The sequence below is a fragment of the Scatophagus argus genome, chromosome 20 (assembly GCF_020382885.2).
Source record: "Scatophagus argus isolate fScaArg1 chromosome 20, fScaArg1.pri, whole genome shotgun sequence".
NCBI lineage: Eukaryota > Metazoa > Chordata > Actinopteri > Scatophagidae > Scatophagus > Scatophagus argus.
In genome coordinates, this window is record NC_058512.1 from 2,109,629 (window position 1) to 2,125,595 (window position 15,967).

Consider the following 15,967-nt stretch of genomic DNA (forward strand, 5'->3'; position numbering starts at 1 on the left):
AAGCGAATGAACAAATCAACCAGTGCTCTGAAATCTGACTTCAGTAAGAGATCAGTAACAGATTCCGCATTTTAACGGTCAAACTGTGTTAAATCCTGAAGTCTTTAATTAAAACAATGCTCACTCTCATTGTCCGGTTTCAAAGCATGTGGGCTGCGACAACATCCTGAGCTCGGACGCTAAAGAAGATCGATGTCGCGTCTGCGGTGGGGACGGCAGCACCTGCGAGGTGACGGAGGGACTCTTCAATGAATCTCTTCCCCGAGGAGGTAAAACGCATCTGACTCCCAAAACGCTGTTTTAGGATGAGATACTCAGATATTCTGTCACTTTCAGTGGTACATTTACTGTACAGCGGCTTTTCAGGCTTCACTCTGATTTCACTCAGCGTGGAAGGAAGCGGCAGAGATGCCGTGTTTTAGTTTGGTGACCACATGTGACCAGAGATTTTTGTGAAAGTCCAAAAGCCAACACATCCCCGAAGCCAGGAAGACAATCTGTCATGGAAATGTGCCTTTTTTTTTTTTTTTGCCCGTGTCACCCACCGACAGAGCGTCAGAATATGGATCAAAACATAAATATTTTCCCCATTGATTACATCATGGAGTGAAGGATTCAGGAGCAGAGACAGGGACGTGGTGTTGGCTGTAGCCCGAGGTCGTCTATAGAGAGCAGGGGAGGGAGAAAACATATTTCTCCTTCTATGGTATGGCTAGTAAACCATCTAAAAATACTGTGTGTGCATGTGTGTGTGTGTGTGACTGTGTGAAAGGATGGGGTTGTTTTGTCCTCCCGCTTTGTCCTTTTTGGGTGATTTGTAATTTATTCTAAATGTATTCCTACCTCACACGATGAGTAACTTTCTGTGTCGTGAAAAGCTGGAGTGATGAGATTTGGTTTTGAGGGGGGGGAGTTGAGTTAAAGGTCCCTGTTCTTGTCTTCAAGGCTACATGGAGGTGGTTCAGATCCCAAAAGGGTCGGTTCACATCGAGATCAAGGAACTCACGATGTCGAAGAACTACATCGGTAAGTGGCCTCCTCGATATGATCACATTCATTTTTTCAGTAAAATATCTTTGATCGTGATGCCCAGAGGAGGAACCCTAATTACTTCCCTCTGACATTTCCTCTAGTGTGGAAAGCATTCATCATCCTCTAAGACAGGCATGTCAAACCGGTCCACAGGAGGGCCGGTGTGGCTGCAGGTTTTCTTTCCAACCAAGCAGCAGCACACCAGACTTGACTCATTTAATCAACTGATATCCGTCTTCAGACAGTTGATTGGTCAAACGGTGTGCTCTTGGTTGGTTGGCACAAAAACCTGCAGCCACACCGGCCCTCCTGTGGACCAGTTTGACACATGTGCTCTAAGATATCTCAGTGTCCACCATAATGGACAGATGCCCAGTTTTGTACAGACACTCATGGTTACAGGATGATGACATTTGTGGTTTTGAGTGAAGTATCTTGACAATTTTGTTCAAACATTCATATTCCCCTCAGGATGATCCAATTTGGTTAATGACCTGCAAAACCAACGCCAGCTGTACTCACACCCACCATGTGTGAGATCATTCAACATGCTTTTGTGTGAATAAACAGTAGCATGTGTCTTATTGGACGAGTAGGGTGGACACGTAACCATGGTAACCCGTGCCATGTACCGTCACATTTTCCGAATGTTGGCATCGACGTGTTCGCTGTGTTTCACCATCAGTCCATCAGTCTCAGCAGACCCTGTAGTTCGCTGCGGCGTGATGCATGAGACATTTGTGACTTCAAGCTGTTTCGTATTATCTGTTCAGTTCTGTGTCAACCACATTTCCTGGGATTTACTTTGTCAAGAGCAAATTAGAAGATGCCATCGTTAAATCTCCTGTTGCCTAATGTGAAGCCATAAAACAGAGTCTGTAAAAAAGAAAAACCCCTTAATCTTCACACATGTGACGGCCATCTTGGCACCACACTCATCCGCTCCGTTCCAGACTAAACAAAAACTATTTGCAACACTGGCAGCGTCAGACCCAAAACAATCAAACAACCGGATTCAATTAAGCCAGTTCTGTGTCTTTTCATTAACAGGAGAAAGTCATCTGACAGCGTGTTGAATTTATAGCGGATGGTGTTGATGGAGGGCTTAAGTTACACTTTGAACCGGAGAGCTGCGTCAGATTTATAGGGCCGTGGTGACAGCTGCCTGGTCCACCAGGATTATGGGGGATATGATGTCTATATATCAAAGTTTAAAGAGTGCAATTTTGGCTGTTGTGTGGGACTAGATTTTCCCTTCCAAGCAATTTGTAACTTTGTTATGAATTTCATCTGTGACCCCAATGATAAAGACAATATTTTCCTTTTGCAGCATTGTCTGAGTCCCTGCTGGGTCAGCAAAGTTTGCATTTAAAAAAAAAAAAAATGTTTTACTAAAGCTGAAACGAAGTGAGACAATATAAAAATAGAGTGGGACTGCTTGTGAAAACTGCACTGCTCAAAATAACAAAGTCACAATGCACACAATCAGTGCCAGATGTGCTGAAATTGAATTGAATTGAATGGAGGGATTGTGATGTTAAAGAGGAGCAAACTGTTGTTCATATAATGTGCGTAAATGCTGCAGAGGGGAATCTGCAGAGTGCGAGCCAGAGAGACAGAATAGCGAGCGGTTGGATCGTTTCTCCTCATTTGGCCCCATTTCAACGCAGAGAAAGTGGATATTTTCAGATCTGTTGTGCTTGGAGACCAGCTTTTGTTTTGACAACCAGACAGAGTGGTATTCATGAGATTCAGCCAAGCTTTCACCTGAAGTGTGTTTTCTTTCTCTTCCTAAAGCAGACGTGTGTACATGTCGGTGCACGTGAATATCTTCATTTGTGCGTGTTTCTGCTCAGCATCAGGGAGGCTGGAAACGATGATGACGACGAAGATGAACGACGGCACTGACATCACACCAAGCGACTGTGTCCACCTGTCGTCTCAGCTACCGTTCCTGTCCGCCTTTGGATTCTAAAAGTTTTCTCTTGTGTCCTGTGATTACGCAGCGCTGAAATCTGAAGGGGACGACTACTACATCAACGGGGCGTGGACCATCGACTGGCCCAGGAAGTTTGACATCGCGGGGACGGCCTTCCACTACAAGAGGCCCTCTGACGAGCCGGAGTCGTTAGAGGCGCTGGGAGCTACGACTGAAAACCTGGTTGTCATGGTAACAGATGGTATTTTATTGCAAATGAATTCCCGCTCTCCTTTAACTCCACGGGAAACATCTGTCTTTTTGTCTGCCAAATTCTCCACGGCGTAACCCCGATCCCAGCAGAGTACTTTTGGTGCCTGAACCAAACCAAAGTGCGAGTACTGAACTATTGAAATCTGCATTGTTTACATCCATGTTTGCTTGTTAGCAGCTCCTTGCTGTTCCTTCCTAGCTCCTTGCCTTCGCCTCTTTGACTTTAGAAACACAGCGGCCAGAAAATTCACAGCGCCTCAGAGTTTTTATGTGCACAGACTCGTACCTTTGACTATCAAAGAAGCAGATACATTCTAAGGCGATTGTTCATAGTTTTAAGTCAATCCAAGTCATGGACGCCCTCCAGCTGCCAGTCACATAACACTTTGTAAGCAGAAAATTAAAGTGACTACCTCACACAAACTTGGACTGCTGAAATAACTCAAATTGCTTTGCAGCTTTATAGCTGAACCTTTTTATGCTGCTGGTCTGTCTGAGTACACCTTAACTCAACATCTGGGTGGTTTGGGGTTAAAAGCGGTTTATATATGGATTTTGGCTGAGTAGAAGCACAGCTTCTCTCGGGGTATAAAGAGTTTGCTCGTGAATTTTAAGTAGTGAATGCACTTCACTTTTTTTATCTGCCTGTTTGTGTGCTCCGCTGTGTGTTTGTGTGTTAATGTGAGGCAACTTAGTGTTTTCTTGTCGTAATACTCAGTGGTTTCTGCCTCGATATGAATACTGAAAATACCAGACCACACAGCACCACTGGGATAGACAAGCAACCGGCCATTCTCTGACCGCTAGCCATTTCTCTGCGGCTTGTGAAGCCCGACTCCTCAGCCTGCCTCTGCATCCAGCAGGCTGAAACAAACCCCCCAGAGCCACTGAGCCAGACTGTTCAAACAGCATTTAAAGCTGCTATAATCAATATTTTCATATGAACAATGATGCCTCTGTATTTCCCCTCAGCTCTGTAGAGCTTTTGGCATCTTTCAGCTCATTATTGTGCTCTCATCAGCTGTTTTCTGAAATGCCCTAAAAACCTCCAATAACTCCATATTATAATGATATATTTATCCTTTGGAGTTGGAGAAGACCAAAAAAGAGCAACAAGGAGAGAGAATATGAGACTAAATGTTGCTCAGTGTGCTATGTGAGTGGATAAATGACGCGTTTTTGATTGCTGCTTCCTCTGCAGGTTCTCCTTCAGGAGCAGAACCTGGGAATACGCTACAAGTTCAACGTGCCCATCCAGCGCACTGGAAGCGGTGACAACGAGGTGGGCTTCTCCTGGCACCACCTGCCCTGGTCCGAATGCTCCGCTACCTGCTCAGGAGGTAAGTCAGCAGCGCCAGCCTCGACTGCAGGGCCGTAGCTGAAGACTTCATGTTTCAAAGAACCTCAGGCTTTCGACGGTTGAACTTTTAATGTCGACTCCGGTCGGGAACTACAGACGAGCTTTCATCCACATTTAGTTTAAATTTTCTTAAAATTGTGGATAAGAATATTTAGGGTTGGAGGTCAGGCTCCAGTTAAGGCCAGGATGAACAAAAACAAAACTTTTCAGTCTCCTCATCGCATCAGCAAGCGTGAAAACTTTGTTGTGATATTTTCACTCCTTTCTGAATTACTGACATGCAGAAATTTAAAATGAGCATAAAGACAGGTGGATGGAAATGATACCAAACCTTACAAAAGACCTTTCACGAGTTCATTTACTTGTGATTAAGTCCTTTCCTGCAGTCAGACGCCAAATGCAGCCAATTTTCAGTTATTACTGATTATGTCGAGCACAGTGTGGCTTGTCTGTCGCCTCTTGTGTGCGCAAAGTGCGTCATAAATGCCGGTTTTATAAAAGTGCGGCACAAGTTTTTATTCTGGAAGTTCATTTCCCTTCACTGTCCTCTGCGTGTCGACCTTCTGCTGGGCTCCGGTGGCCCGTTGCCTTTTGAAAAAGAGCACTCCAAGCATTTTGCTGCTGAGCACCATAGCGCACTGTGGGTGTTTAAATTCTTTTTGAATATTTCTAACCTTCTCAAATATTTAATACCTCATATCTTGTGTGTGCGTGTGTCATTCAGTAAATCTTCCCCAACCAATAATTACACAAGCGCTGAAGAGCAGCGTGTGGAAACCCAGTATCATAATTTGCGATGGGTTTCCAAAATCATTACTTTATAGCTGGAGATTCAGCCCTCTAATAAATTCAATATGTATATTTTCCATATTTTAGCCAGAGTAATAAATATGGTGTAATTTCTGTGAATGAGCTGCTCTGCATAGCTTCTGGTTTACCAGCGCTGCACACACAGATAAAGCTGCTCCGCTTGTCCTACAAAGTCAAACATCCAAAATCTGAAACCGCAGTGAAATGCTGACCATGGCCTCAAGAATGACTAAACCAAACCTTTTAGCCCAAAAGCAATGGGTTTCATGTAACAATAAATAGTGTTTCTTCCCAGTTGTCAAGTGTGGCCTGGACGGGTTTGTAATATTTTGTAAAAGCATGACTGAATAAGCATGTGGGTTCTTCTGAGGAAGGATTTCCAAGTCCACAGCACCAGTTTGAGTCTCTTCCTTAGATGGGGAAGCACACATGGCCCTCCACTGCTGTAAACATGCCTTTGCATCGTTGATCCAAAGGACCTAATTTGTGTCTACTGACCGGTGCTGAGCTTTAAATCAGTAAAATGTTACTTAACCATTCGATGCAGCTTGCTCAGCTAATCATGAGGTGTTGTTTAATATATCACCACAGTAATAAAACCCATGAAAAACACCTTCTGACAGCCCAACAACTGAAACTATTTTACCCCATGCTTCGCGCTATTCCTCCAAACTGTATTTCACTTGAAGCACAGATGGGTAGATTTTCTATACTTCACACACACACTCACACACACTCACACACATCCATATCTCATTACAACTGCCAGACGAGTCTGTTGTGGGATACGTCCCACGAGGGCCCAGACGGACCCATTCTGAGCTGGTATGGCGTACAGACATGCACGCACACAGAAAACACATGCATGTTCACACACACACACACACGCACACACAGTGGGAGGCGTGACACTGATACGGTAGCCCTCACGCTGTCCGTTAGAAGCCAAAGTAAAGAGCTCTCTGCTCTGTAAAAGTGATTTGCCAAGAAATCCTGCAAAGAATCAGGAATTTACATGTCTGGATTTACTACGGGCTGAAAGTGATACCATCAGCGTTCGACACGACGGCTGGCTTCCATGTTCCTGAAGGGGTTTGATGTGCGAGATCAGCTGAGCTCTGTGTTGCCTTATTGATCCGTGTGCCCCCCCCCTTGCAGGCTCCCAGAAGCAGGAAGTGGTGTGTAAAAGGCTGGACGACAACTCGGTGGTCCAGAACAGCTACTGTGACCCAGACGGCAAACCTCCAGAGAACCAGCGAGACTGCAACACTGAGCCGTGTCCTCCCGAGTGCGTAACACTGAGCCTCGTTATCTTTTTTGGATTAACGGATTAATTTTATTTTAGCCAGTAAAATGTGAGAAATGAATGAAAGATGCCCAAAGTGATGTCCGAAGGCCAAATTTATTTAATTTATTATGTTACTGAACAGAGAAAAGCAGCAAATCCTCACATATGAGAAGCCTGAAGAAGAGAATATTTGGCATTTTTGCTTGATAAAATGACCTAAGTTGTTAACGCATCATCAAAATTGCTGTTGATTGTTTTTATGTTAATTAATTAATCAGTTTTTCTTTCAATTTCTGCTCTCCAGCTCACTTTAACCTGCTTAGCTCACTTCTTTTGGTTATGAAAAAAGAGGGGATTCAAAATAAAGGGAAAGTATAAAAAATGCTTGCATACGTCATCGTAAACCTGCACTGACTGGGGTCTTTGTGGCCACATGGAGGCAGCAGAAACAACTTGTAAAACACAACACTCACATATTAACACATTAGCAAACCGCTAGCAGCCACACTTTCACTGAACGTTAGCCTCCGCTGCGTTAAAGTCGGGGTTCTGGCCACCTGGTGAATATAACTCTGATATTTGCTCTGTTTTAACTTCGGCTGTTCTTCTTCACCTGGTGAAGGTTGTCTGGTGCTGGACAAGCAAAGCGAAGTGATTTTTAAGAGAACTGAGACATAAAACCAAAATAATTAGCTTAGGGATGCTAAAAGGCTGCGTAGAGCTGAGGAGAGGTTTGTCTGTCAGGTTTGTCGACCTTCCACATCACACAGATATTCGATCAGTCGTTACTCTAAAAATATTAAGTTTAGCAACTTTAACTTAATGCTTTCAAAGGAAAATGAGACGGACTCACGGTATTAATTCGCCTTCAATGAGCCCTGGTTTGTGAAATGTGTTTGGGAGAAAATAATAAAATAAAATGGCAGTGATTTATAACTTCATATGTTAACTATTTTCAGAGTTTGCCTCGTGCCAAAAATTAGAGCCCTGAAAATGACCACCTGTGTTTGATTGTTTTGGCTTCCTCAGCGATCCTCAAGGGGTAACGCACACGTACACAGGTGGAATATGAACTTGGGTTTGGTGGCCAAATGTCTGCGAGCCCCACAGTGTAGCTGGAAACACGGCCAGACTTCACTTCAATCATGTCTGGAAAAAGTGGGATTAAATGCATCGGGTTAATTAGTTTCAGACTGATCTGACAATTATTTGTGTCTGAGAGTGAGTGTTGGTGTCTTTCAGCTGGGTTTCAGCCAGTATGAAATAGTGACAGTATCATAAATCTACTGTATAAGTGATAATTTGTTTTCATACATTCAGGCGGCAGTGTGGGGTTATTTATTTTCACATCTGTATTCAGTGGACGCAGACGTGTGGTGTCTCATTTATTTTGATTAGTGCTTGAAGGCTCTTGCAGTGTGTGTGTGTGTGTGTGTGTGTGTGTGGAGTTGCTGTGCACACATGACATTTGTGTCTGTTAGGAAGGCAAACACCGGCTCTGCAGCCTCGGGAAAGGCCGACTTAAGGAGAGCATGTAAACAGGATTGTTTCAGAATAGGCAGGGTTTTATGGGCTCCAGTAATGAAAGCTAACACAGATGTTTGAACACGTCGTTAATTCTGTATACATTCCTCCAGATGATGTAATATCTCACAGGCTGGATGTGTTTGGAGGGCTGTTGTCTCTGCAGTTTTATGATATTAATTCTGAAGTCTGTGGACAAAGGGCTGGATAAGAGAAAAGCTCAGCCGCCTGTCCTGGCCTGTCCTGGCCTGGCCTGGCCTGGCCTGGCCTGGCTCTTATAGTACACAGCAGGTGCACAACAGACTGGTACTCATATGACTGACAACAGGGAGAGTTCACCCTGAGCTCTGGTTCTTCCAGTTAAACCCATTGTCTCTCTCCCCCAGGTGGTTTATCGGCGACTGGTCGGAGTGTGGGAAGACCTGTGACGGCGGGATAAGGACGAGGACGGTCCTGTGCATCAGGAAGATTGGCCCCGCTGAGGAGGAGACACTGGAGGACACCCACTGTCTGACTCACCGCCCCATAGAACGAGAGTCGTGCAACAACCAGTCCTGCCCGCCAAAGTGGGTCACTCTGGATTGGTCAGAGGTAAGATCCTGAAACTGACTTTAGCTCAGTGTGCTGCCAAGATGCTCCTCTAACACCTCCACCTCCTCCTCCTCCTCCATCTTCAGTGCACACCTAAATGCGGCCCCGGCTTCAAGCACCGCATCGCCTTGTGCAAGAGCAGCGACCTGACCAAGACCTTCCCTCCCGCCCACTGCCCGAGTCACAACAAGCCTCCGGTCCGAATCCGCTGCAGCTTGGGACGCTGTCCTCCTCCTCGCTGGATCCCTGGCGAATGGGGACAGGTAGGACGGCACCTCCATCACATCACAGAACAACAGGACTCTTTCTGCTTTTTTCAATAAACTTTAAACATGATTTTAGTGCGTTTCCTACACAACAGCACTCTGCTTAATCCTTTAAAAGGAAAGCCTGAATGTTTAGAAGACAAAAGATGCACAGACAGATTGAGTGGGGAATGTAATTTACACCTGGATGACATACGGGGGGTTGTGTGCAGGCCTGTGACGTGTGTGTGTGCGCGCTCCAGCAGGCCTGCAGTGTGTGATCGGTGGCGGTAATATCCTCCAGGCTGTTTGAAGTTTATCTCTGCCTCAGTCCAGGCCTCTCTATCACTTCCAGGAACACGATTTAGAGGAAGGACCGAGGAGTAGCATTCTTGGGCTCACCCCGACATGACTAATGCACTCGGCAAGGCTGTTGAACACTTTACAACACAGCTGACTCATGTTGGCGAGAGGACGCCAGAAAAACGTGCGTCAGAGAGAGCTGTATCTGCAAAAAGTATGGCTTGTTACTTTGTTGGATTTGTTAATAACTCAGCATAAAAGTGGAATTTTAAACAGAGCGCCGCGATGTTTAGGAGACGGTTTATCAGGTCAGCCGTCGCCGTGCTGGAGCTGATGTCATGGCTTTAGCTCGGCGTTAGCTCAGGTCAGAGGTCAAAGGTCAAGAGTCAGCCAGTCTAGGTCACAGCTCTCCCGTGGCCTCTCATAACGGCCACATGTGCGCTCACACACGCACACACAAACGTGAGTAACACACATTAACGATTCAATCAGCACCATTACACAAACAAACAAAGCAGACCTGACTGATAACCTCAGCGTGGGCCATCAAAGAGCAGCTTCCTCGTCACGCCGAGCCGAGGTTAGTACCTTTGGGAGCAACAGCTGGAGTTTGCTCTTACACAGCACTTTCTCACGCACTGCAGATGTGCGTGTGTGTGTGTGCGTGCAGTCCTCTCTCTCTATCAGCTTCTTCTTTTAGGCTGTAATTACAAGCTTCGCCCTCGCTGCTCCGGTTGCTCGCCAGAAAGGAGAGATTGTTGCCAGCTCTCGAGCTCCTGGTCTCCCAGGCCAGAAGGTCACTGGTTCAAATCCCACTTAAGTTGCACTACTGACGTACGCCATCTGTCATGGCCGGCAGCGGGTCCTAATAAAGGCCCTCTAATTGGGAAGGGATGACATGTGGGCTGGCTGATCTGAGGCAGCCAGAGAGGATCACTGAAGGTGACGGGAAGCCTGGTGGTTCGCTCGCCAGCTGGGCGGCGGGCGGCCATTTGTTGAAGGCTGCGTTCATATCACACGCTCGTCATGGCTGACAGGTGTGTTGTTTCTCTGTGCTTCATTTGCTTCATTACAACTCGCACAGTCAGTCCGCTATTGCAGGTTTAAATGAATGACTTGCAGGTGAAATGCGCACGGCCAGACTTTTGTATATTTTGAAAACTCGTCCTGTCGCAGAGAAATAAATGCATCGTAAAGAATGTAAATCCAGTCGTCAACTGAAGGTATTTCTGGTTAAGGCACGATGGACGTCTTTTGCGTCCTTCGTCCTTTCTGTCCTCACAAAAATGCAGAGAAAAACGTCTTGAGCAACAGCTGACCTGCTTATTCCAAGTTAGGAAAGACGGTCAGTGACAGGCGACCAGCTGAAGCAGACGAAAGGGAAGGTGACTGACTGCCTCCGTGCAGCGACGATTGGTTGATTGGATCAAGTTGTGCAGTGTGTGTGTGTGTGTTTGTGTGTGTGTGTGTGGGGGGGGGGGGATTACTCAGTATGGCTGAGTGTGTGTCTGCACACACAGACTTACAGCTCAGCACTCAGGGTACCAAAGACAGAGATGTTTGTCGTTTGCCTTCGACAATAAGCTGAACTCTTTTCTGTTTCAGTGTTCGGCCCAGTGCGGCCTGGGCCAGCAGATGAGGACGGTCCAGTGTCTGTCCTACACCGGGCAGCCGTCGAATGAGTGCGCAGATTCCCTCCGACCCACCACCATGCAGCAGTGTGAGAGCAAGTGCGACGCCACCCCCATCTCCAACGGCGACGGTAAGATGATGTGATGGTCAGCCTGCTTTCGGTTTGCGTTTACCAGACAGACGGAAACACAAAGTCAGATGCCTACTGCACCGCACATGCTTTGCCTTCACACAAAGCCCCAACTGGAAAGGTTATAAACTGTCTCAATCTTCATCTCCACTGTTCTACTATGACCTAAACATGCTTGGATGACACACTCCTCTACACTTTGCCAGCTACATTAATCTTTCCAGTGAGGTTGGCTCCTGGTCAAAGCGAAACAGCTCAGCCCTCCATATACACTTACACATGATGGATGGCTATTCAGATGCATCGAGAAGGGCCTTTCGATTAGCCTGAATGGAAAACGTGAGCAGCGTTTACAGGCTGGCTAATGGGATTAGCTCTAGGCTAATTGTTCCTTTACGGACAGCAGTGAGGCAATGTCTCGTTTCATTTGGCTCTGCAGAGGCAGGGGCCAAAGCCTAATAAGGGAAGACACTCTGATCGTGATAAGGCATTTAAAGCACTGCCTGTCCAGCATCCAGCTAGCAGTGTGTGTGTGTGTGTGTGTGTGTGTGTGTGTGCATGTGCAGTGTAGGGATGGCAAATAGCCCAGTTAGTGAACGAGGCCAGGATCCGTCTCATTGTGTCCAAGTATAGTTGCAGAGTTTTATTCTGTTGAGGCCTGAGGGAGATGCAGCAGCCCTCATGCAGCAGGTTTAGCCCCGGTTTGTACCTCTCATGTGTTGCCATTACACTGCAGCCACAGCACAAAGCATCCGATTCTCTGAAACATGAATGAAGAAGGTTGTTTAAAAACATGTAACGCTGCTCTGAAGGTATTTCCAGAGTCCTTAAAGACTCTTTCTATTTAACCCTCATTTTGACTGCTTTTCACAGTCAAGGTGGCAGGTATGACGGCCGTACTTGCAGTGTGTGCTGCAGGGCTCGTGCAGGCTATTCACTTTCTTCACAAATGGCTGCAAAAAAAAAAAAGTCTTAAATTTAACTTGGTGAACCCTGCAGAAAACCCATGACAGCATGTTCAAATTTGTTTCACGTTGCACAAAATGAGCACAGAGACTCAGTTTCCAGCTGCCATTTTTGTTTGGACTGAAAAACTTGCATCTTGAAAAGCAGGTTAAAAACGGTGGTCAAACAGATGATCACAGGACTGTGCACTTGTGAACTTTTCCAACATGGACAGACAGTCTGATGCTTAGTGCTGGGACCTGAATGTGATGGTTTTACACGTAACTGGAAGCAGGATAAGAAGGGGATTCCAGATGTGGTTTCCTTCTGTGGCCAGATGGGATATGCAATCCCTCCAGCGAGCTCCGGGTCAACCCTGGGGGTCTCCTCCCAGTTGGATGGGCCCAGAAAACCTCCAAAAGGAGGCACACAGGAGGCATCCAATCAGATGCCCACAGCCCCTCAGCTGAGCGGCTTCTCCTGAGCCGAGACGCCTGAATGAGGAAACTCACTTCAGTCGCTTGTATCCTCCGTCTCATGTTTTCGATCACTACCCAGAGCTCCTGACCGCGACTGGATCGCGTCTCGGCTCCCTCTTTACCCCAGCAGTCCGGTACGACGCCGCACCAGTCCGCCCACCCCCAACCAGACCCCAGGAACCTCCTTCACTTGGGGGAAGAACATTAAAAAGTCATTCAAGAAGCTAATAAATATAATTATAAAATGTATTAACATTCTTCTGTCTTCTCTCTCCAGAGTGCAAGGACGTCAACAAAGTGGCCTACTGCCCGCTGGTACTGAAGTTCAAGTTCTGCAGCCGTGCGTACTTCAGACAGATGTGCTGCAAGACCTGCCAGGGGCACTGAGCCTGGGAGCATGAGAGCGAGAGAGAGGGGGAGAAAGGCAAGGAAGATGGAGGGAGGCTCATACGGCACTGAAAGGGAAAGAAGAAAACAGGGCAGACTGAGAGAAAAAAAACAAAACCTCTGGACCAGCGGAAGACAGATGAGATCAGCGCTGGCCAAAGAAGAAGTAAGGATTTCCCTGTTTATCACACCTGATCCTCCAGCCCTCCATCGTGGTGGAGTCCAAACCACTGCTCAGCCCGTAGCGCTGACACAAACTTTTACTTTTTTTTTTTTTTTGTTTTTAAAGAAATTCACTTCTGTGAAGTGGAACTCGGAAGATTATTTGTTGATGATGTTATTTTTATTATAATAATAATTATTAATATCATTGTTAGTCTTCCTTCGTGTTTTTTGTTTTATGAATCCAAAGTGCTGGACACATCGCTCACAGAGGATGTACCCCGCAGACAGACGGACGGACGGACGGACGGACAGGCGGGAGGACTGCTCATCTGGGGAGGAAGAAGCAGAAGAAGAAAGGGGGAGCGGGAGCTGAAAGTGTCGGACTCCCGTCTTTGAGAGGACTGTGGACGGTGCTATTTGGCAGGCGGACTTTCGGCTTCGGTGCACTTTTCTGTGTAAATACTTTGCCAATTTACCACTCAAACAGGACAGAGAAACCCCATCGGTGTACTGTATATTTATTGTACAATTCCAAACAGAGCTGAGATACTGTCCTCTGATCATGTTTGTGTCAGATAGTAGCCTACTGTCATGGAAGGGAATGTAATGTGACTGAATTCATGTTCAACGTCTCTGTGCTGGAACGAAAATATTACATACTGTAACATACGTTAAATCCTTATTATACTGTAAGGACTTGTATATTATATATGATGTTAATCCACAATCCAGAAAATCCCACGTGGTCATCAGAGGATCTTTAAATCACTTTTTCTTTTCCCCAGACCGGTGCCTTAGTTCCTAACACTGCAATAAAAGTTCAGTCTTTGGTCCATAAGTAGTATGAGGACATTGTCAGACTGTGCCTGGGCCGCATGCAACACTTGTCACCAAACTGGCCTTTACTAAGCGTCCCACTGAGGAGCTTTCAGTATTGAAGGATTCATTTTGAAGGAGCATTTTTTTTTTATTTTATGAAGCAGCTTGGAATCGCAGTGCAGCCACTGTTTCTTACTCTTTAAAGCTGGATGATTATTAAAGACGTGTCACGGCTTCGGTGCTGACTGAGAGCTAAAGGATTAGTTTGACATTTTTGGAGATGCGTTTGTTTGCCTTCTTGCTGAGAGTCAGATGAGAGGATCAATGCCAGTCACTCTCACCTGCGTGCTCCAAAGGGAGACGTTAGCTTAGCTTAGCATAAAGATCGGAAACGGCTTGAAACATCGTCATCAACGTTCCCGCGCCTTAAGGATCCTGTGCGACGGAAACGCTGTTCTCCACTCCCGTAAATAGAAAGTAAATTTAGTGAGCTTTGGGCCAGGCTAGGAGTTTCCCTCTGTTTCCAGTCTTTATGCTAAGCTAAGCTAACCGTCTCCTGACTGTAGTTTCATATTTAGCGTACAGACGGTGAATATGCATATTTCCCAGAATGCCTAACTCTTTCTTTAAATAAATGGCCAGTGTTAAACACACACACACACACACACACACACATCGATCATGGAGATGTTGCCAGGCCACGTATCCGGGCTTCACTCACCCGCCTCCTCCCCCAGATAAAGTTACCCCCCCTCGTCCTCTTTTCCTCTCATCATCTTTGTCCTTCAGTGAAAACACAAAAACCGCCAACTCAATGGTGCTTCTCTATTCTTTTATGTTATTTTTTTTAAATTTCCTTGAGTACTGTGTTTACCTCCTCTTTTCCTCCTGCTCTGCTCCGAGGGTTACGGCCTTCCCAGGCTTCTGGTGCTATCAAGTGGGTGCTTCCATTCAACCCTCTCTCCGGTGTGCTTAAAAAAGAGGCTGGATCCAAACAATATGAAATAATATCCTTGTCAATATCTCTCTTGGTAAATGCTGGTCATGTTATTGTTTTGTTTGTATCTGTTTATACCTCACACTGGGAATTTTCATTGTTAGCCGTTGTTTGTGCTCGGACACTCGCCCCCAGGTGTTAACTGATCCCTTCATCCAGGTGACGTTTGTGCTGGCGAAGGGGTTGTGAAAGGGAAACGTCTCCATCACAGTTGTTGCGATACGGAGGGTGCAGTAGGAGAAATCTGAGAGACGATGTCGGGAGTGTGCACGAATCTCATCGAAGCTGTTTTAACGACTAATTTCTAATTTTGCTGCTGCTACTTTTATTTTGTAGCCACCTTCAGAGTGACAAATGTCGAGCAGAGTTTGTTGGTCACCAGACCTTGAATGAGGCAGTTGGGAAAAGGACAGTGGATGTTGAGAAGCTGTTGAAGAATTCAAACTGCTTGGACTAACTCATCTTACTGGCTGCGGGATGCGGAGCCTCCAGAAAAATGAGAAGTGAAACAAAAAAAAAAAAAAAAGAAAAAAAAAGTTTTAAAAATCAATCAAACTGGTACTCATTGCTGTGAACTTGGATGTTTGAATGTCACATTGCTTATACCTGTACCTAAAGTGCAAAAGAAATGAAAAGCATCATGTGATTATTTGCTTATATTTTATATTCAGTATTAATGTTGGTACACTGTTACTAATTTTTTTTTTCAAATGTAAATTATATGCTAATTTATTGCGTTGTCTCACTTGTACATTTATTTCACTGCATGCAAACTGAAATTTAGCATAGTGAAAAAAATGCAGTGATGCAGCCCTTCACAGCCCAGCCCCCCCCCCAAACCGACCCCCCGTTTTTTTTTAAAGTAGATACAATAAAAAGAGCAGCTTTTAAACAGACTCCGTGTTAGTGGATTCATTTTCTTCCCTCCTGCTTGTCAACACGTGTGTGTGGTCACGTGACCGGCGTCGGTGCCGGAGAGGATGCTCCCGTTCTCACAGGCTTGAAGAGGTTCTTGTCCTTTCACTCAGCTCTTGGAAAGCACCCACAGTGTGAGAAAAGCTAGTGGCAT

The 15,967-nt window shown here is 45.8% G+C and overlaps 2 protein-coding genes across 5 annotated transcripts in view; one reads left to right on the forward strand and one right to left on the reverse strand.

Annotated features, from left to right (window-relative positions):
• Nucleotides 1–14,154, forward strand: part of adamts6 (ADAM metallopeptidase with thrombospondin type 1 motif, 6) — a 51,848-nt gene extending 37,694 nt beyond the window's left edge. The window contains exons 17-26 of one of the 4 annotated variants that reach the window (XR_006841890.1): nt 146–269; nt 946–1,026; nt 3,039–3,202; nt 4,425–4,563; nt 6,552–6,681; nt 8,592–8,796; nt 8,883–9,059; nt 10,950–11,106; nt 12,808–13,083; nt 13,295–14,154. Coding sequence is in view for 1 of the 4 variants with exons in the window: in XM_046375705.1 (XP_046231661.1) it covers nt 146–269; nt 946–1,026; nt 3,039–3,202; nt 4,425–4,563; nt 6,552–6,681; nt 8,592–8,796; nt 8,883–9,059; nt 10,950–11,106; nt 12,808–12,917 (1,287 nt within the window). In the remaining 3 variants the exon portion in view is untranslated. Of the gene's footprint in view, nt 1–145; nt 270–945; nt 1,027–3,038; nt 3,203–4,424; nt 4,564–6,551; nt 6,682–8,591; nt 8,797–8,882; nt 9,060–10,949; nt 11,107–12,807 lie in introns of all 4 variants that reach the window. The other 3 variants (XR_006841889.1, XR_006841891.1, XM_046375705.1) reach the window with 3 other exon arrangements.
• Nucleotides 1–15,967, reverse strand: part of cwc27 (CWC27 spliceosome associated cyclophilin) — a 68,300-nt gene that overhangs the window by 16,336 nt on the left and 35,997 nt on the right. The window lies entirely within an intron of this gene.